At 48.3% G+C, this 24,462-nt stretch overlaps 1 protein-coding gene across 1 annotated transcript in view; it reads left to right on the top strand.

Annotated features, from left to right (window-relative positions):
* Nucleotides 1–460: 460 nt before the first annotated feature.
* IL1R2 (interleukin 1 receptor type 2) overlaps nt 461–24,462 on the top strand; it is a 35,816-nt gene continuing 11,814 nt past the window's right edge. Inside the window, exons 1-4 of the mRNA XM_059079485.2 lie at nt 461–780; nt 17,105–17,232; nt 17,756–18,014; nt 23,669–23,849. Coding sequence (XP_058935468.1) covers nt 767–780; nt 17,105–17,232; nt 17,756–18,014; nt 23,669–23,849 — 582 coding nt within the window. The 5' untranslated portion in view covers nt 461–766. The remainder of the gene's footprint in view (nt 781–17,104; nt 17,233–17,755; nt 18,015–23,668; nt 23,850–24,462) is intronic.

The raw sequence follows: 24,462 nt of genomic DNA, 5'->3' as shown, positions 1-24,462 counted from the left end.
GAGCCTCAGTATCTGAAAAAATCAGACAGAAGATGTCATTAAGGTTAGTAACAGGGATTTTTAAGGACATTTGGAAAAGTCCTTCCTTTCCATCCAACAGCAGGGGTCCAGCCTCACCCCCTGGGGCTCCGTCCTCTCTAGCTCCACGGGGGGCTCCCTGAGGGGAGAGGCACGTTCAGTATCACCTTCGGGGCTGCCTGCTGGGTGGTTAGGAGACACTGGTTTTGTACTGACATGAATTTCCATCTCTAACCTATTAGGCAAATTCCACACACTATAATAAATACTTAGAGAATCACCCCCTTCCTTTGCTAACGACTAAACATCACGTAGGACTGGCAGTTCGGATCTCCTAACCCTAGAAGGACTTCGTGGGGGAAACAGCACACATCTCACTGGCTAAAGCCCCAGAATCCCCCTTTTCTCCGTAATGGGGCCGTGGTTGGGCAAAATACACATCACTTTAAAACCACCTCGCAGCTGGAAGTACGTAACTTTTAGCGAGTCACAAAAAATAGGGAAACTTACACAGAGTCGCTTTGGCCACTTCCCCATCTGAGTGATCACGCACCCAGCGCGACAGCCAGGGCGGCGCTCCCAGTGAGGAGGGAAAAGGTGTGTTCACAGCCACCCAGTCGGAGGGGTGACATAAGCCCGATTGGGAAATCCCTGGAAAATGAGGATATAAATTCCTGTCAGACCGCTGAGCTGCCACTGAAGGTGAAAGGCCTGGCAGCCGTCCCAGGAGACAAGCACCAGGCAAACGATGCAGAGCTGCAGGTAAGAGGGGAGAAGGGAAGGGAGGGCGACTGACCTGGGAGCCGGGACACCTGGGCTCCATCACTTCTGGAGGGCACCTCAGGAGGCTTTCCTGATGTCTCCAGACCCCCGGTGCCGCCTCCATGTGACTTTCCTCATCTCTGTGACCTTCCTCACCTGTGTGAAAGTGACCTTGACCTTTTGGGGCTTCAGTTTCTCTATCTGTCAAAAAAGGGCCTGGAATGGAGGATTTCTAAGGACCTTCTAGGACTGGAAGCGACCGGCAAAAGTGCTGTGGAATCAGTAAGAGGAAAGGAATTGCTGAGAGGGTTTGTGTCCAGCTCAGGGGAGGCTGTGGCCTCTGAGACGTACACTGAGTTTAGAGGTTTTCCTCTTCGGAAGGATCATGGGATGCTTTCTAACGCGTGAGTGACTTTTCTAGTGCCTGAGCTCTCCGTGCTGGCCGATCTACCAGCCCTGGCGGCCGTCTTGGAGGAGTAGCAGGCAGAGAGTGACTAAGTGTGAGTCCCAGAGGCGAAAGCGTCTGGGTTCAAGTCCAGCTGTGCCTGTTACTGGCTGTGTGATGTCAAGCACCTGTTCCTATAGTAACTGTCTTTTAAGAATCCTGTTCTCCGGTGAATAAGTATCACTGAATAGAGATGGTCCACCCAGTGACCAGCAGCTCACCAGTAATCAACAGCCAGGAAGTGTTAGGCTTATCTTTATCCCTTGCTTCATTCCTGTGAAGTAATAATAAAACTGGGTACGATTCTTTAAAAAAAAATCCTTTTTACCCTCGATTAGAATTAAGTAACCCACGCAGTTTATTTCCACCCTCCCAGCGCCCCGGTCTCCCGCTCTGTAAGTCGTGAGGTAAGGGTCACAGGCGGAGGGAAGGGTGTATGAATCTGAGTCACATGGAGCTTTAGCACAGGGCTGGGCTCAAGGCGGGGTGCTACCTAAATGGGCCAGTGGTGAAGACCGCGCTTCCAACGCGGGGGGCGCGGGTTCGATCCCTGGTCAGGGAACTACGATCCCACGTGCCGCACGGAACGACCGAGAATAAGAAAGCTCCTCTCTGTGTTGGACGTCCTCCCTCTGGAATCCCACTCCCCTTGGGAGGCCTCTGCCTCTTCCTGGCGCCCGGCTCCCTCGGGAGCCCCCGGCCCCGCTCTGCCCTAATGCCGGGTGATGCTGGTCGGGGCTTCTCATCCTTGTGAATTTCCTCTCCTGTAAACTGAGGCAGTTGAGTGACTTCCCTTCTGAGTCCCTCCGGCAGCTCGATGTCAGCGGGGCGATGCTGGGGCACCCCTCCCGGCAGCCTATCCCGTACCCCCCTCCCCCTTCCCTGAGCTCCCCCTCCCCAAGAGAGCGGGGGTCCCTCTTCACCAGCTCGAGAAAGGGGGGGCTCCTCCTACATACACGGTAGAAGGGGCACTTCCCCTCAAACCTCATTACAGTCGTGCCCATATTTGAATTGTATGTTCCACTTTCTAGCCTGTCTGGTTGTCCTAACAGGCAGGAAAGGGAGCTGGGTCGGGGTGGGGGTGGGGCTGTGAACATGGTCCCAGCGCCCTCTGTTCCCAGCCGTCCCGGGGCGCCGCCCCACCTTTCCACCCCTGCCACAGCCCTTCCCCTCAATATCCCCGCTCCTAGCGCACCCTCAAAGCCCAATTGTTCGACGGTCGACACCTGAGTGATCAGGACGCACAGACCCTAGGACAGCAGAGTCTAGTGACAACACAGATGAAGTAGTGCAAGTATATAGTTTCGGGTGGTCTTTTGATGTCACCGTCACCTGCTCTCTCCATGGGGACCCTTGATCATGACAGTGTCCTCAACGAGTGGTTCTCAAACTTCAGCCTGCTTCAGCATCACCTGAAGGATTTATTAAAACAGATTGCTGAGCCCACTCGGCGCCTTGGACTCAGTAGATGTAGGGCAGGAGGGGCGAAGGACTCGCACTTTGAAGGAGATCCCAGGTGATGCTGAGGGTACCGGTCTGGGAGAAACGCTTCCCTCGGAGATGAGAGGAGGTTTCATGTCCAGAAGCAAATCAGCAGGAACAAGTGCGTTCCTCGGAGTCTGAAAGTAGACCTCAGTTTCCTGCCAATTTTGTTCTCTCCCCACGAAGGACTGCTGCTTAAAGAGGGAAGGAAGAAGGCAGCAGAAAGATGAAAGGGACGTGGTAGCTTCTGTGATCAGCTGGTGAGCCAAACCCAGTGGGGTCACAGGAGAAATAGCGCTGATGGGGATAATGTCGGTCTTCCAGTATCTTAGAATCCCCGGTCCAGTGTTCTTAACCTGGTTGAACATTCACGTCACCTGGAGAGCTTTACAAAAATCTCCGTACCTGGGACTAATTATGTCAGGAACTTGGGGGGTGGGGGCCCAGGCAGCAGTAGTTTTTAAAGCTTCCCAGGCAATTCTGATGTGCAGCTGACACTGAGATCCACTGCTCTACTCTACCTCTTATACTCCTCACTGTTCCACTTATATAAACTATTTTAGGGACTTCTTCTTCCTCCCTTCACAGCCTGTGTTCTAAACCTGTCATGTATCTGATGATTCTCGTTAGATAAATGGGCATTTGACTTATCAGTAGCGTGAGAATCTGTGTGAAACGCCATCTAAACGTTTCCGGAGCATACGTTAGTTAAGAACCTCTGTTTCATTTTGAGTGTAAATAATTCCCTAAACACACGAGGTAAATTATTGTGGCCCTTGATGGTGGGCCAAAGGGGGCCAGTTGAAAACCAGGATATCATCTTGCTATGTGACGTGGACATATAAGTTTGTTTCTGGACGTTAGTTTCATTCATCTGACGAAATGGATGATTAGAGAGCAGGGGTTCTTTGCTATTTTAAAGAATTTCTGGGAAGCATTCATTCCACTCAAATTTTTCATGACATGTCAAGAGGACATTTAAGAATGCTTGGACTTAATTGGGGATTGCTAACCTGAGTGTATTCAGGGGCCAGGCAGTAAGTCAATTCCGTGAGGCTGTGAGTGACGGGGCCTATGTCCTACTGGAATGAGTTTGTCCCTTGGAAAAGACAGTCAGTGAAAAATAGCACCACCGCTCAAGCTGAAAGAATGCATATCCACAAGTTGAACAGGCCTGTGACCCCCAGTTTGTGATTCCCAGATTAGCTTTGACTATTTGTGACAATCTGGTCACATCACCTCTAAGTTAAAGGGATGAGGGCCAAGTCCTGGCCCCATCGCTTCTATTTGTGTTTCCTTGGAGGAGTTATTTAACTTCTGTGAGCCTCAGTGTCTTTATCTCTAAAACGAAAATAATAATGTCTAGTTTGTAAAGTATTGGGAACATTAAAAGAAATCATACATGTCAAGACTTTGCCCAGTGCCTGGCACATGGCGGATGGTCAATAAGTGTTAGTTATTATCACCATCTTCACTATCCTCACCATCCTCGATATCCTCACCATCCTCAGTGTCCTCACCATCCTCAATGTCCTCACCATCCTCAATATCCTCACCATCCTCAGTGTCCTCACCATCCTCAGTGTCCTCACCATCCTCAGTGTCCTCACCATCCTCAATATCCTCACCATCCTCAGTGTCCTCACCATCCTCAGTGTCCTCACCATCCTCAGTGTCCTCACCATCCTCAGTGTCCTCACCATCCTCAGTATCCTCACCATCCTCAGTATCCTCACCATCCTCAGTGTCCTCACCATCCTCAGTGTCCTCACCATCCTCAGTATCCTCACCATCCTCAGTGTCCTCACCATCCTCAATATCCTCACCATCCTCAGTGTCCTCACCATCCTCAGTGTCCTCACCATCCTCAGTGTCCTCACCATCCTCAATGTCCTCACCATCCTCAGTATCCTCACCATCCTCAGTGTCCTCACCATCCTCAGTGTCCTCACCATCCTCAGTGTCCTCACCATCCTCAATGTCCTCACCATCCTCAATACCCTCACCATCCTCAGTGTCCTCACCATCCTCAGTATCCTCACCATCCTCAGTATCCTCACCATCCTCAGTGTCCTCACCATCCTCAATATCCTCACCATCCTCAGTGTCCTCACCATCCTCAGTGTCCTCACCATCCTCAGTGTCCTCACCATCCTCAATGTCCTCACCATCCTCAGTATCCTCACCATCCTCAGTGTCCTCACCATCCTCAGTGTCCTCACCATCCTCAATATCCTCACCATCCTCAGTGTCCTCACCATCCTCAGTGTCCTCACCATCCTCAGTGTCCTCACCATCCTCAATATCCTCACCATCCTCAGTGTCCTCACCATCCTCAGTGTCCTCACCATCCTCAGTGTCCTCACCATCCTCAATGTCCTCACCATCCTCAGTGTCCTCACCATCCTCAATGTCCTCACCATCCTCAATATCCTCACCATCCTCAGTATCCTCACCATCCTCAATATCCTCACCATCCTCAGTGTCCTCACCATCCTCAATGTCCTCACCATCCTCAGTGTCCTCACCATCCTCAGTGTCCTCACCATCCTCAGTATCCTCACCATCCTCAGTGTCCTCACCATCCTCAATGTCCTCACCATCCTCAGTGTCCTCACCATCCTCAGTGTCCTCACCATCCTCAGTATCCTCACCATCCTCAGTGTCCTCACCATCCTCAATATCCTCACCATCCTCAGTGTCCTCACCATCCTCAGTGTCCTCACCATCCTCAGTGTCCTCACCATCCTCAATGTCCTCACCATCCTCAGTGTCCTCACCATCCTCAGTATCCTCACCATCCTCAGTGTCCTCACCATCCTCAATGTCCTCACCATCCTCAGTATCCTCACCATCCTCAGTGTCCTCACCATCCTCAGTGTCCTCACCATCCTCAGTATCCTCACCATCCTCAATATCCTCACCATCCTCAGTGTCCTCACCATCCTCAGTGTCCTCACCATCCTCAGTATCCTCACCATCCTCAGTGTCCTCACCATCCTCAGTGTCCTCACCATCCTCAATATCCTCACCATCCTCAGTGTCCTCACCATCCTCAGTATCCTCACCATCCTCAATATCCTCACCATCCTCAGTGTCCTCACCATCCTCACTATCCTCACCATCCTCAGTGTCCTCACCATCCTCAGTGTCCTCACCATCCTCAATATCCTCACCATCCTCAATGTCCTCACCATCCTCAATATCCTCACCATCCTCAGTGTCCTCACCATCCTCAGTGTCCTCACCACCCTCAATATCCTCACCATCCTCAGTGTCCTCACCATCCTCAGTGTCCTCACCATCCTCAATATCCTCACCATCCTCAGTGTCCTCACCATCCTCACTATCCTCACCATCCTCAGTGTCCTCACCATCCTCAGTGTCCTCACCATCCTCAATATCCTCACCATCCTCAGTGTCCTCACCATCCTCAATATCCTCACCATCCTCAGTGTCCTCACCATCCTCAGTGTCCTCACCACCCTCAATATCCTCACCATCCTCAGTGTCCTCACCATCCTCAATGTCCTCACCATCCTCAGTATCCTCACCATCCTCAGTGTCCTCACCATCCTCCGTGTCCTCACCATCCTCAGTATCCTCACCATCCTCAATATCCTCACCATCCTCAATGTCCTCACCATCCTCAGTGTCCTCACCATCCTCATCAGATTATGAGGTTCTGACCTCAAAATTTCAGAAACCACTCTGGGAGGGCTGGGGTGATCCAGGTACAGGGATTTAATATTGTCCCTGCTCTTAAATCCATGTGGGTATCTGCCTACTTTATTTAAGAATGAGCCAGTCCTTAGGATCAGTGCTTCTCAAATCACCTGGGAGTCTTGTTAAAAGGCAGATGATGATTCTGATTCCCTAGTTCTGGGGTGGGGCCTGAGATTTTGCATTTCTCACAAGTGATGTCCATGACGCTGGTCCAGGGACCACCCTTTGGGTCGGAAGGCTTTAGAATATTCGAGACGAAGTTTTCTTATTTGGGAGCGAGGAAGTCAATGTATGGCTTTGGATGTGGCCTAAATTTTCTAGAGCTAGTATGCATCAGCATGTTTTCTTAACTGTCTGTGGCTGGCAGAATTCTGAGGTGCCCCCCACTGAGCATGCCTCGTGCAGCCCCCTCCCCTTGAATGAGGGTGGGTAATATAAACAGGACGGGGTGGCATTCCCATGATTAGGTTACCTTATACAACCAAGGCGAGGGAATTTTGCAGATGTATTTTAGGTCCCCAGTCAGTTGATGTGAAGTGAATGAAAAGGACGACCATCCTGCGTGTCCCTGGCACAACCAGCTGGGCTCTTTAAAAGAGGGTCCAGGGGTCAGAGTCAAGAGATGTGAAGTAGGTGGTCCATTGGCCCTGAGGAAACAAACTGTCCCATTTTATGGAGGGGGCCCCGGGCCAGGAAACAGTGGTGGCCTCTAGTTGCTGAGAGTGGCCTTGGCTGACAGCCAGCAAGAAAGTGGGCACCTCCGTTGTATAATCCTGAAGAGCTGAATTCTACCATAGCCCCAGGGACGTGGGACAGGACCCCAAGCTTTGATGTCCACCCGTGGGTCCCTGAGCAGAGTCCATCCAAGCAGAGGCCGACCTTGGGCCCATAGTGATGTGAGCTAATAACGGGGCTTGGTTTCAAGTCACTGAGTTTGTGGTCCTCTGCTCCAGGGCAATAGCAAACGGACACAGTGTCCTTATTCTTCTCTTTGATCGCTGTGCATACCCTCCGGTTACACTGAGACGATAACCTACAACATCTCAGTAGCTTAATCCATCACCTTGCTCACGTCACATCGCTGCTTCGGGGCAGCTGTGTCAGGTCAGACCGTGATGGCCCCTCACAGCTACCTGAGGCCATTTTCAAAAGAGAATCTTGTAGACTACCTGTCTGCCTCAGATTGTTTTGACACAAGTGCTGGTGTGGAATATGTGTTTCTCCTATTAACAGAAGGAAAAACAGACGTTCAGGAACAAGGGAGTGGCTTCATGGATGGAAGTAAACCTCAGTCTCCTATCGGGGTGGCCACCATCCATCAACAGAGGCACCATCCTTGAACAAGGGTGGCACAAGAGAGGGCTGGAGGGTGGGGTACCGGAAATGAAACACCTGGAGGTGACCTATGTCCTTCCCGTGTCCTTCCCACGGTAACCAGTCATGTGACCGTGCCTAATTCAGGGGTGCAGAGAAGTGAAATCCTTTGTGCACCCCAAAGTATCACAGGTCCAGATGTTGGGAACCTGAGTCTATCATACCATGTTGCTGGGGAGGGAGCAGGATTTCAGGTCGGCCAGCTTCAGGATGCTCTCCTTGAACCAGGGATGAAGCTGGCTGCCCCGGCATCATCCTGGGAGAAGCCAGAGGGAACACGTGTGAGAGGGAAATGCACCGCCCCCCCACCAGCTCCAGAGAAGACCAAAGGTTTCTTAATGGGACTTTCTGGGTCTGTGGAAAACCCAGTCAGTCTGGGATGTCTTCAGGCTAACGACTGGGGTTTCTTGTGCCCAGGGATTTCCCCACACCCCGTGGCTCAAAATTGTTTGCGTTTCCTATCGTGGTTGGCTTTCTTGGCTTGTTTTTTACCTGCTCTTGTGGTCATTCTGGGCCCAGGGCTGGGGAAAATTGTGCCTTCTGTGACCCTCAGAGGACAAGCCATTCTAGGTGGACATATTTTCCAGAGAGTGAAAGATGATCTTTCAAAGCATAAAAAGCAAATCTCATCTGTTCTGACAACTTAATTTGGGGAGGAAATATTTCTAAAATATTTGTATTGTGGTGCACGTTTGCAGTCACTGCAAGTCGTGTCACAAAAATGTGCCTTTAATAACTTTTCTAATAAGAATCTCGTTAGGCTCCCGAGGCCTCTTTCTAGGAGGAAAGGTGAATTTAAGCTGCCAGTCGATGTTGTTCTAGAGTCTAGGCTGGTCCCACGCTGTCTCTCTGGGATTTATTTGGTCTCTTTTGGGTAGATGCTCAGTCTCTTAGAGTTTCGGACTTTGCCACCTACTTCTAGCAAGGAGTCTGAGAACTGGGGAAGCCATGTCCCCAGGGCATGGTGGGGAGGGCAGCTGGTCCACACTTGCTGGCCTGGGGGGGGGGGTCTTCCCTGGTTTCCATGGAGATGTTCCCGGACCTGGCTGGTCACGCAGTGTCCTGCTACATCTGCTGCTGAGGTTCATGGCTGGGAAAGCCGGGGTCTGATCTTTCAGGGGAGGCAGAGCCAGTGCAATGGCTGATGTGGCCCCACTGTGCCCCTTGCTGGCTCCAGGGTCCTCTGCATACCTTGGCCATGGCCTCACTTCTCCCCTGGCTTACGCTGGCCACCTGCGCAGGTGGTAGCCCAAGTATTTACCAACCCGCAGGGCAGGAGTGCCAACCAGTCAGAACAGGCGCTGCCCTATGCTGTTGGACCAGCCCCTGGAAAGGTAGAGGGTGGAGAGTTCAGGGCTTAAGTGGGTGGTTACTTACCAGCGGGTAACGACATGTTTCCACAGGTGGCCACACTGCTCCTTAGGGACTGAATGTCTTGCAGCCTCTAGGTCACCTGTCCATCATGGCAGCCCCATATCAGCTCAGATCTCGGTTTAGCCCCCCATTCTCCACTGGAAGCACAGGGGAGATCTGAACCTCCTCCCCATCAGCAAAGAACTGAGGCCAGCATAGGCCATGCCATTATCTCCATCCTTCCCCGGAGCCCCCATCTTGGTACTGGCTCCTTACTTTAACCCTGGTGGGATTCCTCTAGGGACCCAATGTGAAAGCAGAGGAAAAGCCCCTCAGCTTTCAGCTTCCCCCTCTCTTCTACCCTCTGTCTCTTTGCACTCAGGTTTTGAGCCCGGAAGTGGGGGCAGAACCTGCTTTCCCTACTTAGACATCCCCTATGTCATATCCACTTCCTTCTCTCCTTTCCAAGGAGGACTTTGCTCTTCCCCTTTCTTGGGGCCACCGTGGCTGAAGACTCAGAGGTAACGAGAAGGGAAATACACTGGAAGGTAATTAGCATGTCATCCTCATCACATACGTTATGCACTGTCACATCCTCGAGAAAGAAGGTCCTGTGCAAACTTTAAACCGTTCTTCATGATTCAGGGAAATCATTACGGACATCAGCTGTTCTGTGCTGGAACACCTGGATACCCTCAGTAGGACACAGAGAGGTTGGGGGGTGGGACCGTTTGTGTCTGCTCTTAAAGGCCTCTGATTGCTGTGCTCTTTGGTTCTTGCATCTGTCTCAGTAGTTTTTCTTCTCTCCTCTGTTAATGGGTAACTGGCTGCCACGTCTTTGTGGGGGTGCGCTCTCCCGCATCGGCTCTCATCGGCTCTCCGGGAGATCCCTGGACTCCACTTTCGATGGTAGAGTAGCCTGGTCACGTAACAGAAGGGAGCAGGGAGATACAGCTGTGGCCACATCTTTACAACATACGGTCTGCCCCTCCGAGAAGCCATAGCCACATTCCTGCGAATAAAGAGACAGGTTCTGAAAGAGAGCTTCACACTTCTTCTGTGAGTCAAATAGACGTGACTTGGTGCCAGAACCCTATTGACTGTCTTTCAGTCGTTCAAGTTTTTTGTCCTGGTTTCTTTTATCTGTGTTATATTTTAGACCGCCATGTTTTCTGGATAACTGATAATTCAAATATCGGCGACATTTATTACTCTCAGATTACAAGGGTTGAAAGCAACATTCATTTCAAAGGGTGTGCATCTGCTCATAACCGGTCTCCTGTCCCGTGCCAGCACAGGGCGTCCAGATACTAGTTAACGTTACCCAGGGAGTAGCCCCACAGAGCTGAGACTGCAGTACCCAGGACAGCTCAGGAGTCTTGAGTCCTGGTTTTGCCAGTTGCTATAGCTATGGGACCTTAAGCTAGTGAGGTGATCCCCTGACTTGGTGCTTTAGGAATTAAAGGTGTGCCCAGGAATGAAGCCTAAACTCAAGTTCAGACTGACCTCGACCCTAGGATTTTACACCTGGGAGGGACCCGGGAGCTTTTGGCAGCCCAAACCTTTATTTTGGAGATGAAGAAACTGTGACCCAGATTGGGTAAGTGGCTCAGTGGCTACGATCACATAGCAATAGCTAATGGTCAAGTGAGGACGGGAATCCAGCTTCAATCTCCTGTTCTGTGTGCTTAAAAACTCTGGTGCTAAGATGTCTAAATGAAAGCATTAGCATTCCATAATAGGCCTTGAATGTGTGTGTGTTTATGATTGTGTGTTTGCAATGTAAACACACTTCTATAATACGGATGTATGCACACAGACTCGTTGATTCCTTTAGGTGAAGTTGCATACCTCTCTAGAATAGCACCTGGTGAGCTATTAGCTGTGCTATTGACGAGGACACCAGAACATTCTCTGGCTGTGTGATGGACCTTTAGCTGTAGTGAGGCAGAATGCAGACTGTGGAAGTCACACACCCTGACTAATACTCCATTGTATACATGTGCCACATCTTCTTTATCCATTCATCTGTCGATGGACACTTACGTTGCTTCCATCTCCCGGCTATTGTAAATAGAGCTGCAATGAACATCGTGGTGCATGGCTCTTTGAATTAAGGTTTTCTCAGGGTATATGCCACGAGTGGGATTGCTGGGTCGTATGGTAGTTCTATTTTTAGTTTTTTAAGGAATCTCCATAGTGGCTGTATCAATTTACATTCCCACCAACAGTGCAAGAGGGTTCCCTTTTCTCCACACCCTCTCCAGCATTTATTGTTTGTAGATTTGGAAAGGGTGATTTTAGAGAGAAAGATACTTGTTGGCAGAAAGTAAAATAGAAAGAGAGTGCGTAGCCCTTGGTGGAGCCAAGTCTGAACCTTACCACGTTCTCCCTGGTCAGACATTCAGCCCAAGTGGCCCAGTGCCTGGTTCTGCTAAAGATGGGTCTTCCTGTGCCATGGGTTCCAGTAAGTGACTCTGTCCCCACCCCTCCCCCAACCCCCAGCCCCATCAGGGTCAAGGACACGCAGGTGCTGTCGTTATGACACAGCCATGCAGACCAGAAACAGTCCCACCGTGCTGCTCCTAATTCCCTTAATTCTGGGGGGGAAAGCGCCAGCTTCTCTCTTTTCTATAGAACAAAAATAGTTTGTGGACTTCTCTCAAGGGTTCTGCTTTTGCTTTGAGCCAGTACATTTTTCAACAAAATCTGCCTCAAACCTGGTCATGTATTTCCCTGTATCTGAAGCTACAGGCTCTTCCCTACCCCTCAAATGTCTAACGTCCTGTGCTTCCCAGAGACTTAGTTCCAAATACTTTTTATTTTGCTTCAGGTTTGAATTTTAAAAAATATCCAAGCTTAATTTTGATGTAAATATTTATTTCCCCATAGGTTTCAGAAGGTTTTATACCTGCTGCCTGAAACAACATGTTCAGATTTTTAGGAATCTATTTTGCAAACTGAATGTGACTCAGCAGTAGGTATAAGCCTGGAGGGTTATTTGTCTTCCTTAATAGTCAAGATCTGTCACCTTGTTTTTGTGTTTTGGATGACTGTACTGCCTGACTCAGAGACGGACAGTTGCCTGAAACCTTCTGGGAACAAGGTGAAAATAGGAATAAAGAAAAGTTTCATCTTCTGGGTGAATGAAGATAGAGACTCAAATATACTAGAGAATCAAATTTTTACTCCTTATAAATGCCTGAAGATTTATCTCTGGAGCTATCATTTACTTACTTATTTACTCTCAATAAACTTTCAGGTGTTCAGGGGAAAATGTGTGTGTGTGTGTGTGTGTGTGTGTGTGTGTGTTTGTGGTGTTTGTGGCCCAGGTGGGGCTGGGATCCAGGCAGGGGGTTGGGAGGTCCAAGCCCCACTTCTTGAACCTATGGGGAAATTAATATTTACATCAAACTTAAGCTTGGAAATTTTTTTAAATTCAAAGCTGAAGCAAAATAAAAAGCATTTGGAACTAAGTTTCTAGGAAGCACAGGGATGGGGGATAACGAGGGGGTCGGGGGCCCAGAGAGAGAGAGAGAAACAGACAGAAAGAAAGAAACAGAGAAAATGAGAATAAAGCAAAATGTTAAAAATTGGTGAACCGAGGTAAGACACATACTCATGTTATTATACTATTCCTGCAACCTTTTAGTCTGTTGGAATTGTTCACAATTAAACTAAAAGGTGAAGTAAACACCTATACACCCTTAGGCTCCATGTGCCACCCTTGAGCAGGAGGCAGACCCAGGGTCACAGGCAGGTACTGTCACCTGGGCCTTAGCAAGGGCCGAGGGGGATGCTGCTCAGGAGCCCTCCCCCTCCCCTCCCCTCCCCCTCCCCTCCCCCTCCCCCTCCCCCCCTCCCCCCTGCCACTAGCTCAGGCTGGGCCACCAGCAGTTTCCACCTTACTGCATTATTTTTCTTTTCTTCAACTCTTCACACATTCTTTTGGTCATTTTCTTATGCCTGGACCTGGTTTGCCTCCTATTCTTCTATGCCCTTACACTGAGTACTGGGAAACAGGGTTATTTGACAAAGGAAAAAATAAAGCCAGAATTGTAACTCAAATACTTGGAACGAGCTGCCTTTAAAACTTCTTTCTTCCAGTAAGAAAGTCACCTCAGATTCAAGCAGAAATGTCAAATCGCCTGTCATTTAAAGACACATTTAAAGAAATAGGGCAGGAAAATAGCATTTTGCTTGCAAACTTCTGCAAAACGAACGTTTCCCTCTGGGCCTGCAAAGACCGACAGTCTCCCTCACTATGGCAGCTCTGGGTACAGCCCGCTGCTGCGGTTTCAGTTATTGAAAACGATCACAGCTATGTGCTTGTGGTTTAATCCTCTGAAGCCACTTCCTGGAGAGGTCGAAGTAAAGCAGCTACTGTGCCAAATTCCACAGAGAAGAACGGAGAAAACTGCCTTGGCGGGGGTGGGGGGGGTGTCCAGGCGTGGGGGGGTGGCGTGAGGGGGGGAGCCCAGGCGGGACTTGGGGGTCCAGGTGGGGGGGTTGGGAAGCCCAGGCGGGACTTGGGGGTCCAGGCGGGGGCGTTGGGAAGCCCAGGTGGGACTTGAGGGTCCAGGCGGGGGAGTTGGGACGCCCAGGTGGGGCTGGGGGTCCAGGCGGGGCTGGGGGTCCAGGTGGGGTTTGTGGGTCCAGGCGGGGGGATTGGGAAGCCCAGGCAGGACTGGGGGTCCAGGCGGGGCTGGGGGTCCAGGTGGGGCTTGTGGGTCCAGGCTGGGGGATTGGGAAGCCCAGGTGGGACTTGGGGGCCCAGGTGGGGCCTGGGGGTGGATGGGGAGGGGCCGGTCCTGGAGGAGAACAACAGTGTAGGATTTAGTTCCACTGGAACAGGGTCCTTGTTGAACCATCAGGGTCGTTACCCCAACCAGGTGTGTGATTTTGAGGAGAGGGTTAATTAAAGTCCATCTCCCGTTCGTTCATCACCTGAAAAGAAAGGGATGGGATGAGATTCCTCGGAGCCCCTCCCAGTTCCCTGGCTTTGGGACAGTTCAGCGAGCAGCCGCCCCAGAGTGGACACAGCCTGACTCTCCTGTGTCAGAGTGATTTTAAACGCGGTTTCAAACCTTCACACAATCAGAGGCCAAGCCTGAGCCTTGGGGGCTGCTTTCACCCGAGGAGAGATGAGATGACTTCTCAGGGTCAATGGGCAGAAACGGCTTATTTGAAAGAGTTGAGTGTCAGAAAGAGAAGTAGTGGGAACACCACATGTGACAGAACTCGGCCGGGCTCCTTCCCTGGGGTCCTTGTGATTAGGGATTCAGGGTGAGGATGACAGGAAGTCTGAACATATAAAAGAAGGCAGTCGTGGGGTGGGGGGTGGAGGGTAGCTCCACAAAGCCACTGAGGACTAGGCTTCTCTGGTCACCCCACCACTTCAGCAAGTGGTCTGCACGTGGCTCAATCCACCCACCATATCCACACTGAGCCGGCAGCAAGGCCGACTTTGAAGTGGAGACTTTTAAGTTTTTTTGAGACTTTTAAGTTGACATCTTGGGAGGGTCATATATTTCCACTGACATTTCATTGGCCCAAATCTTGTCACGTGGCCACCCCTAGTTGCAAGGGAGGATGGGAAATATAATCTTTGTGTGGATGGGGCTGGTGCCCAGGTAAGAGTCGGGGGTTCTGTTACTGGGGAAGCCGACTTTGGAGGAGGAAATTAGCACCATCTGTCACAGAAACTATATTTTTGAAGAGTAAGGGCTTTGGAATCACCAATCCTGGGTTTAAACGTCCACCCCCACGTACTAGCTGTGAGATATTAGCCAAGCTACTTCACCTCTTTATTCTACTGCATCATCCATAGATCTGGAGAGATATTCACATCATGGAGGCAGAATGAAGGAACAAACGCTCAGTATTTAGCGCAGCAGCGGTAACCGTTCCACTGGTCCCGGGGTCAACGTCTTTGACTTCATTCATTTACTTGGATACGTGGTATTGATTGCACGTGGTGTGTTTAACTCCTGTTTCTTTCATGTCCTTACTGGAGAACTCGTGAGTCTGGCTGGGACCAGGGATAAGCTAGTCCCTGCCCAAAGAGGACAAAGCAACGTGGTCAATGTTGGTGTGACCTTTATGCTAAGCAAGTGGCCTGGTGAACCTTGGGTGGGGTTAAAGTTACAGGAAACATCTGCGTTTCAGGAACACGTGAAGGATAGGACCCTGTAGAAGCAGGAAGAGCTTAGGGGAGACAGCCCGGGGCGGACACCCAACTAAGGGGAAAGTCTCAGGTCCTCCACATCACCCTCAGTGCCTCATAGTGTGGGAGCTCAGGATGCAGCTCTGAGCCCCTGCCCTCTGATGGTTCCCCATTGATGGGGAGGGGGGTTTCTAGAGTGCAAGGGTTACTTCCTCTGTCTGCCAATCCTGCGCTGGCCAGTTAAGTGCCATCTGGTTTTACTAAGAGACATTTAGAACTGCATCTGTGCCAGGAACAGGGAAAAAGTCAGACTCCTTCAAGGATATGGGGAGGAGGTACCGGTAAGGATGTTTTTTCTGGATTCACTCATCACTCCCAACTCCCTGGTAGACTTTCAATCGTACACATTCCCTGGTAACTTCTGGAGCTGGGCACTGTGTAGTCCACGAAGGCTGTGAATAAGACCCAGCCTCTGTCCTCAAGGCCGTCCCCACCCGTGGGAGCCAGACAAGTCACAGGTGTGGTGGATGGCCTGATTGCTCCCACTTCATTCCCCTCCTGGTGTAACTTTGCAGCTCCTCCCACTACAGGGGGGGCTATTTCCTGGTCCCACAGATGGCAGTTTGGCCACATGTCTTGCTTTGGCCAACGGAATGTGGGCCAGAAAGAGTGAGCTAGTTCTGAGCAAGCGCGGCCTCGAGTGCTTTTGCCTACATTGTTTGAGTTTTGCCATCACGTGAGAAGATCATCTCCCAGGAAGTCACTGGTCCAAGGAGGGTGAGACACTCATGGAGCTGAGTTGGGTCCCACCCGAAGCTTGGAGCCTAGACTAAGCCAGCCTAATCTAGGTCAGCCAAGCTCCATCTGACACACAGACCTGTGAACAAGAACAAACGACTGGTGTCGTATGGCATTCAGTTTGGGGCTGGCTTGTTAGCAGTATTGTAGTGGCAGCAGCTAGCGATACAACAGGCAACTGCGATAAAGTGTGGGAGGGACCACGGGGAGAGGTAGAGGGATCTGATACTCCAGCCTTGGGGAGGTTGGTAGGGAGGAATGCTTCATGAGCTTGTATACATTATTCACTTTTTGGCCCTCATTTTGCTTTTTCCTCGGGGATGCTCTAGATCAGAGGGTATGCTGAATCCCTCAGCGTATGTCAGAATTGTATGTAAAGTAAGAGTTAAGCCATAAAGACTATAGGAAGAGTTCTCTGACCAGTAAAATACAAGGAACTTTCGACTTCTGGTGATTCATTCACTCATTCCTTCATTCAACAAATAGGAGTTAGGGAAACAGCTGTGAATAAAATAAAGTAGGGTCCTGAGCGCCTGGAGTTTACATGCTGGAGAGAAGAGACCTGGTTAATGATAAACGCCCTAGAAAGCAGTAGAGCAGGAAAGGAAATCTGGAGTGCTGGGGAGGAAGGTGGTGCAACTTGACGGGAAGGTCAGGGACGACCTCACCAAGAGTAATGCCTGAGCCCAGACCCTAGCAGTGGCCTTAGGTGAGGAAAGAGCCTATCAGGCCAAGGGGTAGGGAGTGCTAAGGCATGCTTCAGGAGAGAGAAACACTTAAGAGACAGAACTCCTATTCCAGTGAAAGTTGCTGTAGAGGAATAAATTCAAAAATTTGAGTTTTCTTGTTAAAAAATCCAGGCCAAAGGGTTTTGGTCATCAGGGGAAACCTCCAGAAGCCATCCCAGGGACCATCTTCAAGGGGTTCTCTCTTTGGGCGTCAGTGGTTCTTGGTGACCCCTCCTCCGTGTCCTCCTCTAGGCTGTGGGGTGCTGGACCTGCGGTCTCCACTTCCTGTGTCCTCCGGAAGTTCCCGGGAGTGAGGCTCACCTGCTCCATGATGATGATGTGTGTCTCTGTGTTCACCATCCAGCCTGAGGAACACGTGGGTAAGAAGTGACTCTTTCAGCTGGAGGGGACGTGCCTGCAGCTTCTCTGGGGAAAGGAGCTGCTTCTCTAGGGAGATTCTGTTGTCCTCAGAAAGCCAGGTGTTGGTAGGTGATGGAGTCTTCCTCTTGCCTGTCTCCTCTGGTGCACGAGCTTGCTCTGGGCATCGGTTGTTCCTGCCAAAGGAGCAAACCAAAGAGACCCTGCTTTTGCCCTTGACAAAAGGTGCTTTTGGATTTTAACCGTACAACCTGCTGCAACTAAGCTGAACTCAATCAAGATCGACTTTGAATGATAAGGCATCAACAAGTCAAAAATAAGGCCAAACTCTTTTTTGTCATCATGTGAACCTGACTTAACCTTTCCCACAAAACGTTGATGGGACTTGATAGTAGCCCTAACCTTGTTATTTGGGAGTCCTGAGATCTTTCTGAGAGGAGGGGTTCATGGGGCCCCCACGTTGTCTGGGGCATGTGGCTTGCTCGGATGGACCCAAAGGCTGACTGTGGGTTCTTTGTCCTTCAGTGGCTGCAGGAAGCTGCCAATTTCATGGCAGGCATCCCAAAACCAGGTTCAAGGTAGAAGGGGAGCCTGTGGCCATGAGGTGCCCCCAGGTGCCATACCTGGACTCTGCTAGCACCCACGTCAATGTGACATGGCGTAGAAACGACTCCACCACGATGGTCCCAGGGGAGGAAGAGACGCGAGTGTGGATCCAGGACGGCGGCCTCTGGATTGTGCCAGCCTCGCGGGGGGACTCTGGCACCTACATCTGCACTGTCAGGTCAGCCCCTCTGGGATGAGGGTGGGAAGGGGGGCCCTTGTGGAATGGCTGCTCGCGTGGCGTTTCCATGACAACCTGGATTTCAAAACCCAGCGCACAGGTGGGAACCCACCTTACGTCCGCTTCACTGTCACTGAAACACCTCCTACCTGAGAGCCTGTCCACAGATGTCCTCAGGGCACCCTCTCTCCCTTCACTGAAGTCTCTGCTCAAGTGTCGCCTCTGTGGAGAGGACGTCCCTGGCCACTTTATCTAAAGCAGGACTCCTGTCACTCTCCCCTTACCCTGTGCTTACTTTTCCTCATCTGTCACACGTATATGTGTTTTAGGTATTTAAGGTTTGTCTACCCTGTTAGAACGTCAACTCCAGAGGGCAGGGACTTGGTTTGTTTTGTTCACTGCTGAATCCACGAGGACCCAAGACATAGATGGAGAACACTGAGTAGAACTGGAGACCCAGGGGACTTTAGGAAGAAGTTAATCCAACTGCTTAGCACACCTGGGGGAACCAAGCTCACGTATAAAGTTCTCCCAGGTGGTGGGTGTGGAGATGAGACTGGAACCCACAGCTCCTGACATGGGGTGGAGTCCCCTTCCTCACTGTCCTGTTGCTTTTTTCCCCTTTACTTGTGCTAACATAAGCATAACATAAAGTTTACCATTTTAACCCTTTTAAGTGTCCCATTCAGTCGTGTCGGTAACATTCACGTGGTCTGCGTGACCGTCACCACCATCTAGCTCCGGAACTCTTTTCATCTTCCCGAGCTGAAACTCTGTCCCCGCTGAACAACAACTCTTCCATTTCCCCTCCCCACCAGCTCCTGGCAACCCCCGTTCTACCTTTATTCTGTCTCGATGAATTTGACTCTTCCAAGTGCCTCATATTCCAAGTACCACAGTATTTGTCCTTTCGTGTCTGGCTTATTTCACTCGGCACAATGTCTTCAAGGTTCATCCATGTTGTAGCAGGTGTCAAAATTTACTTCCTCGTGAGGGCTGAATAACATGCCATTATATGTACAGTTGACCCTTGAACGACACGGGGGTGAGGGGTACCAACCCCTAAAGTCAGCAATCTGCGTACAACTCATAGTCAGCCTTCAGTATCCACGGTTCCTCAGTATCCACAGTTTTGCCTCCATGGATCCAACCAACATGGATTGTGTGATCCTGGAGTATTTACTACTGAAAACAATTTATGTACGAGTGGACCCACACAGTTCAAACCTGTGTTGTTCAAGGGTCAGCGGTACATACCGTATTTTGTTTATCCATTTATCCATCAAGGGACACTTAGGCTGCTTCTGCCTTTTGGTTGTTGTGAATAATGCTGTTTGTACGTGGCTGTACAAAAATTGGAGTCCCCGATTTCAACTCTTTTGAGTATATACCCAGAAATGGAATTGGTGGATCGTATGGTAATTCTATATTTAATTTTGAGGAACTTATATTGTTTTCCACAGTGGCCAGACCATTTTACATTCCCTCCAGCAATGTACAAGGGTTCCAATTTCTCAGCATCCTTACCAACACTTATTATTTTCTGTTTTTTAATAGCCATCCTGATGGGGGTGAAGTGGTATATCACCGTGATTTTTTTTAAACATCTTTATTGGAGTATAATTGCTCTACAATGTTGTGTTAGTTTCTGCTGTCTAACAAAGTGAATCAGCTATATGTATACATATATCCCCATATCTCCTCCCTCTACGTGGTCACAAAGCACCGAGCTGATCTCCCTGTGCTATGCGGCTGCTTCCCACTAGCTATCTATTTTACACTTGGTAGTGTCACTGTGATTTTGATTTGCATTTCCCTAATGATTAGTGATCTTGCATCTTTCCATGTGCTTTACTGGCCATCTGTGTATCTTCTTTGGAGAAATGTCTACTCAAGTCGTTTGCCCACTTTAAAATCAAGTTGCTTGTTTATTTGGTTTTGAGTTGTAGGAATTCCTTATGTATTCTGGATATCAGTGCCTTACCAGATAGAGGACGTGCAACTGTTTTCTTCCATTCCATGGGTTGCCTTTTCACTCTGCTGATAATGTCCTTTGATGGACAAAAGTTTTAAATTTTGATGAAGTTCAATTTATCTAATTTCTCTTTGGTTGCCTGTGCTTTTCATGTCATAGCCAAGAAATCATGTCTAATGCCACGAAGCTTTCCCTCTGTGTTTTCTTCTAAATGTTTTTATAGTTTTGGCTCTTATGTTTTGGTCTTTGATCCATTTTGAGTTAAATTTTGTATATGGTAAGTTCATGGGCCAACTTCATTCTTTTGCATGTGGCTAACCAGTTTTCCTAAGATCTTTTATTGAGAAGACTGTCCTTTCCCCATTGAATGGTCTAGGCATACCTTGCTGCTTCTTGAAGGAGAAAGTTGTAGGCCTGGTGTTGGCAGCCTTAAACGTTTCCTGAGTTAGTTCTTCTGAAAAGATTAGGGCAGACCATTGGTGTGACTGGGAAATACTCTTCTTGGCCTTGTTTCTTCAACTGCTGCCTCTCTCCCATCCCAAGGCTCTAACCATCCTCACCAGCCAGCTTCAGAGTCTCCCCAGATTTCATAAACTCATTTGACTTAAGGAGAAACTGTGCCCACGAGTATTTACATTTGGAAATACAACCAAAGAAAGTGACATTCTCAGCACAAAGAAATTACTGATGAATGGGAGAATTTCAGACAATATCAACCCCAGTCCTAGATGGGGTGTGTGGATGTGTGTGTGTGTGTGTGTGTGTGTGTGTGTGTGTGTGTGTGTGTGTTCAGTCCTGTCAGTGGAAGCAGGCAGACAATCTCATATTTTCATATCAGAGAAACGTGGATATCTGATTTTTTAAAAAATATATTTTATTAAATTTGATTTCATCTGTATTTTTCACTTTTTATTTATTATTATTAAAAAATTAATCAATATATTTAGTTTTAGTTTTGGCCGTGTTGGGTCTTCATTGCTTTGCACGGGCTTTCCCAAGCTGCGGTGAGCAGGGGCTACTCTTCATTTTGGTGCACATGCTTCTCATTGTGGTGGCTTCTCTTGTTGCAGAGCACGGGCTCTAGGCGCACTGGCTTCAGTAGTTGTGGCACGTGGGCTCAGTAGTTGCGGCTCATGGACTCTAGAGTTCAGGCTCAGTATTTGCGGTGCATGGCCTTAGTTGCTCCGCGGCATGTGTGATCTTCCTGGACCAGGGCTTGAACCTGTGTCCCCTGCATTGGCAGGTGGACTTTTAACCACTGTGCCACCAGGGAAGTAAGTCCCTGGATATCTGATTTTACAATAGCTATAAATGCATAATTTTTCTTTCCTTTTTAGTGTCAAAAATTCTAACGTTTTTCTAAGGAAAACTACAAGGAAAACTTAATAGCGTGGTAGATATAGAATGGAATTTGGAGTCAGAATGATATGGATGTGAATCTTAGTCCTCATTTGCTACCTGGTAGGACCTTGGTCTTATTATTTGATATTTATGGACCTCAGTTTTCTCCTTTGTAAAGAGGTTTGTTGGGAGGGTTCTGTGAAATCACAGCATATGCAGCCTAGAGTATGGGGAGACCATTGTAGGTGTCACTATGCACATGGAAATGGCCTTTCTTTCCCCAAATGCAAGACTTATTTACTACTGAAGTGATAATATGCAAAAATTAGGGAGATATGAGCTGAGTCATATTTGCCTTAAAGTTTGTTTTTATACTTGATTAAAAAAATTTGTGCTTAATACCTTACTTTGTTTTCTATTCTTGTAGAAAAAAGAGATCTGAGATTGAGAGGCCGGGGAAACCCGACGTGGGTTAATCTTTCGTAGCTCGTGGGAGAGTTCCCTTGGCTGACCTCTAAAACTCACTTCCAGCTTCGGGACTGGGGTCTAATAGCGCGAGAATCACCAGCAGCTGCCATAATGCCCTTTGGCATTTGCAGTCACAGGGCATAAAACGGCCCTGCTCCTGTGCTGTTTATAATTTTGTGACCTAGAACCCACGTAGCTGTTCTGTCCATCAGGGTGGGCAAGGTGATGCTGCTGGGCCACGCAGCCCCCAAGTCTCAGTGCCACGACCTGTAACCCCACTGTCTGCTCTGGCTGGGGGACAGGATGGCACAAATGATGGCACAAGTGACAGCCACCTCTTTGCTGGAATACGAGTGATGATCAAATGATTTCCCCACCCGTCTTTCTTTCGATGTATTTCCACGGGGCTGTCTGTTGCCCAAGGGGGGGTGACCCGATCAGTAATGTGAACAGGTTTGTAAACTCTCAATATGTCGCGTAAGCTTGGTGTCTGGATGTAATGCCCTGATTTACAGGTTTTCCCACAGCCCTACTGGCTTCTAACCTTGGTTGGACCTCTTAGAGGCTCTATAGCCATAGGAATTTACTTACTTTCTGCCTACCTAATTTTCCTCATCTAAAAGTGATACAGTAGTATCACAGGGTTGGAGAATAAATGAAATGAGGTATTGCAGAGCACAGAGCCTGGCATGCTGTCCTCCCCAGGAGCTGCTGGGAGGGCTATTTTCAGGTGTGCTCTGTTCTTCAGACTTGCCCTCATTTGCGTTTCTTCGATTTGCAGTGAGATTATGCATTCTTCAAGGTGATAGCTGTCTGCATTTCTTCGTGCATAAAATGTTTTTCATCTTTTTCCTTTCTTCAACCAGATATGAAGTAGGATATAGATATTGGCATTATATATTTGAATTAATTTCTTTTTGCTTTCAGGTAGTAAGCATTTATCACTTACTACTTTCACATATAATTTTCACATTTTGTTCCTCCTTTGAGTATAGAATTTTTTTACATTTTGCTGTACCCCTCCCTCCCAACCCCATAAAACACACATGCTTATTGTCTGTGTTGATGTCCAGTGTTTCTTAGGTAGGTCACCAGCAGCTTAGCTGAGCTAATTATATCGTTATGTTTTTCTACTTAAAAAAATAGTTTGAATTAATATCCTCTGTCCTTCCCTCCACATCGGCTGTGTTTCTGTCCATGTTTTGCCTCTGTCCTTTCCCCAGTTCTAGGGTCTTGATAGATTGATGATATTGAGATTATAGTTAGACCCACCAAAAAAAATAAATAAAAACCAACCAAACAAATTTACCAAGTTAATTTCCCCCGTGCAGTATTGCAAAACTCATTTCTAGATCTTATACAAACTGCTCAGCAGTTTTCTGAAATTTGACTTCAGCTGATAAATGATTTCCAAGAGGAGTAAAGAGGATTTTCTTTATATGGAAACAGTGGCTCTTAGGAAACAGTATCTCCATCTAGATAAGGTTGCCTGGACCAGGAATTTGGAGCATACTGGGGCTGTGATCAAGAACCTCCCCCAGAACCTGGAAGGGTTTAGGGCCCTTTGAAGAGGACTTGAGGGTTCTTTACTGGCCCTCAATGGTCTTGAAATCAGGCTTGTGGAGGGTCCTTTTTGGAAACATGCAGAATACATCACCATTTCTATATGACAATTATGATGTGTTTTGGTTTTTGGTTTTTTGTGTGTGTGCTCCAAAGATTCAAAAGGACAAGGGACAAAAGTATTGCAATACGAATGAGGACAATACAGAACGCAGAATTTTATGAGATTGGGGAATTATTCTTAATTTCATTTATTTTCATTTTGCCTTTTGCCATTTATTATTCCTTTTTTTCCCTTTTAAATCAGAAATGCCTCTTACTGTGACGAAATGTCCGTTGAGCTCAGGGTTTTTGAGAAGACAGAAGCTTCCCTGCCTCTCATCTCCTATCCGCAAATTATAACCTTGTCAACCTCTGGGTTATTAGTTTGTCCTGATCTGAGTGAATTCATCGGGAACAAAAGTGACCTGAAGATTCGATGGTACAAGGTACATCTTTAAGAATTGCTGTTTAATGAAAAGGTGTTTGATGAGCCATAGGAAAGATACAAAATACTCATGTGAAGACAATATGTTCACTTTTATATTTCTATTTTTTTAAACCAGTGATTTTAAAAAGGGCCATGATTAATATACTCGATTAGTCTTTATAGGGCTTAGGTAAGGGTCCTCAGGAATGCAGAATAAATAACAGCTGAAGAAAATAGCTTTTTACTCTGTTGTTTGTCTATAGAAATTTTTAGAAAGAACTGTTTAACAACTTGATACACATATTAATAGGGTTTTTTGAAAGCACATAACAATCAACCTTTGAGTTAAAGGAGTAAATATAAACACAATTTCGTGTCCTGACTGGCTGAATAAATACCTACTATCATTGGCTCCCTTGTTTAGACCAGTTGTGGGCAAATGACAGCCAGGGCCCAAAACTGAGCTGCCACCCATTTTTGTATGTTCACCAGCTAAGGATAGTTTTCACTTGTTTAAATGGTTTTGAAAAAAAAAAAAGACTAATATTTCATGACCTGTGAAAATGATATAAAACTCAAATCTCAGTGTCTATAAGTAATGTTTTACTGGGACATGCTCATTTATTTCTGTG

Source organism: Kogia breviceps, chromosome 11 (genome assembly GCF_026419965.1).
Source record: "Kogia breviceps isolate mKogBre1 chromosome 11, mKogBre1 haplotype 1, whole genome shotgun sequence".
Lineage (NCBI taxonomy): Eukaryota > Metazoa > Chordata > Mammalia > Artiodactyla > Physeteridae > Kogia > Kogia breviceps.
The sequence above is the reverse complement of the archived record's forward strand: the minus strand, read 5'-3'. Positions and strand labels throughout refer to the sequence as shown.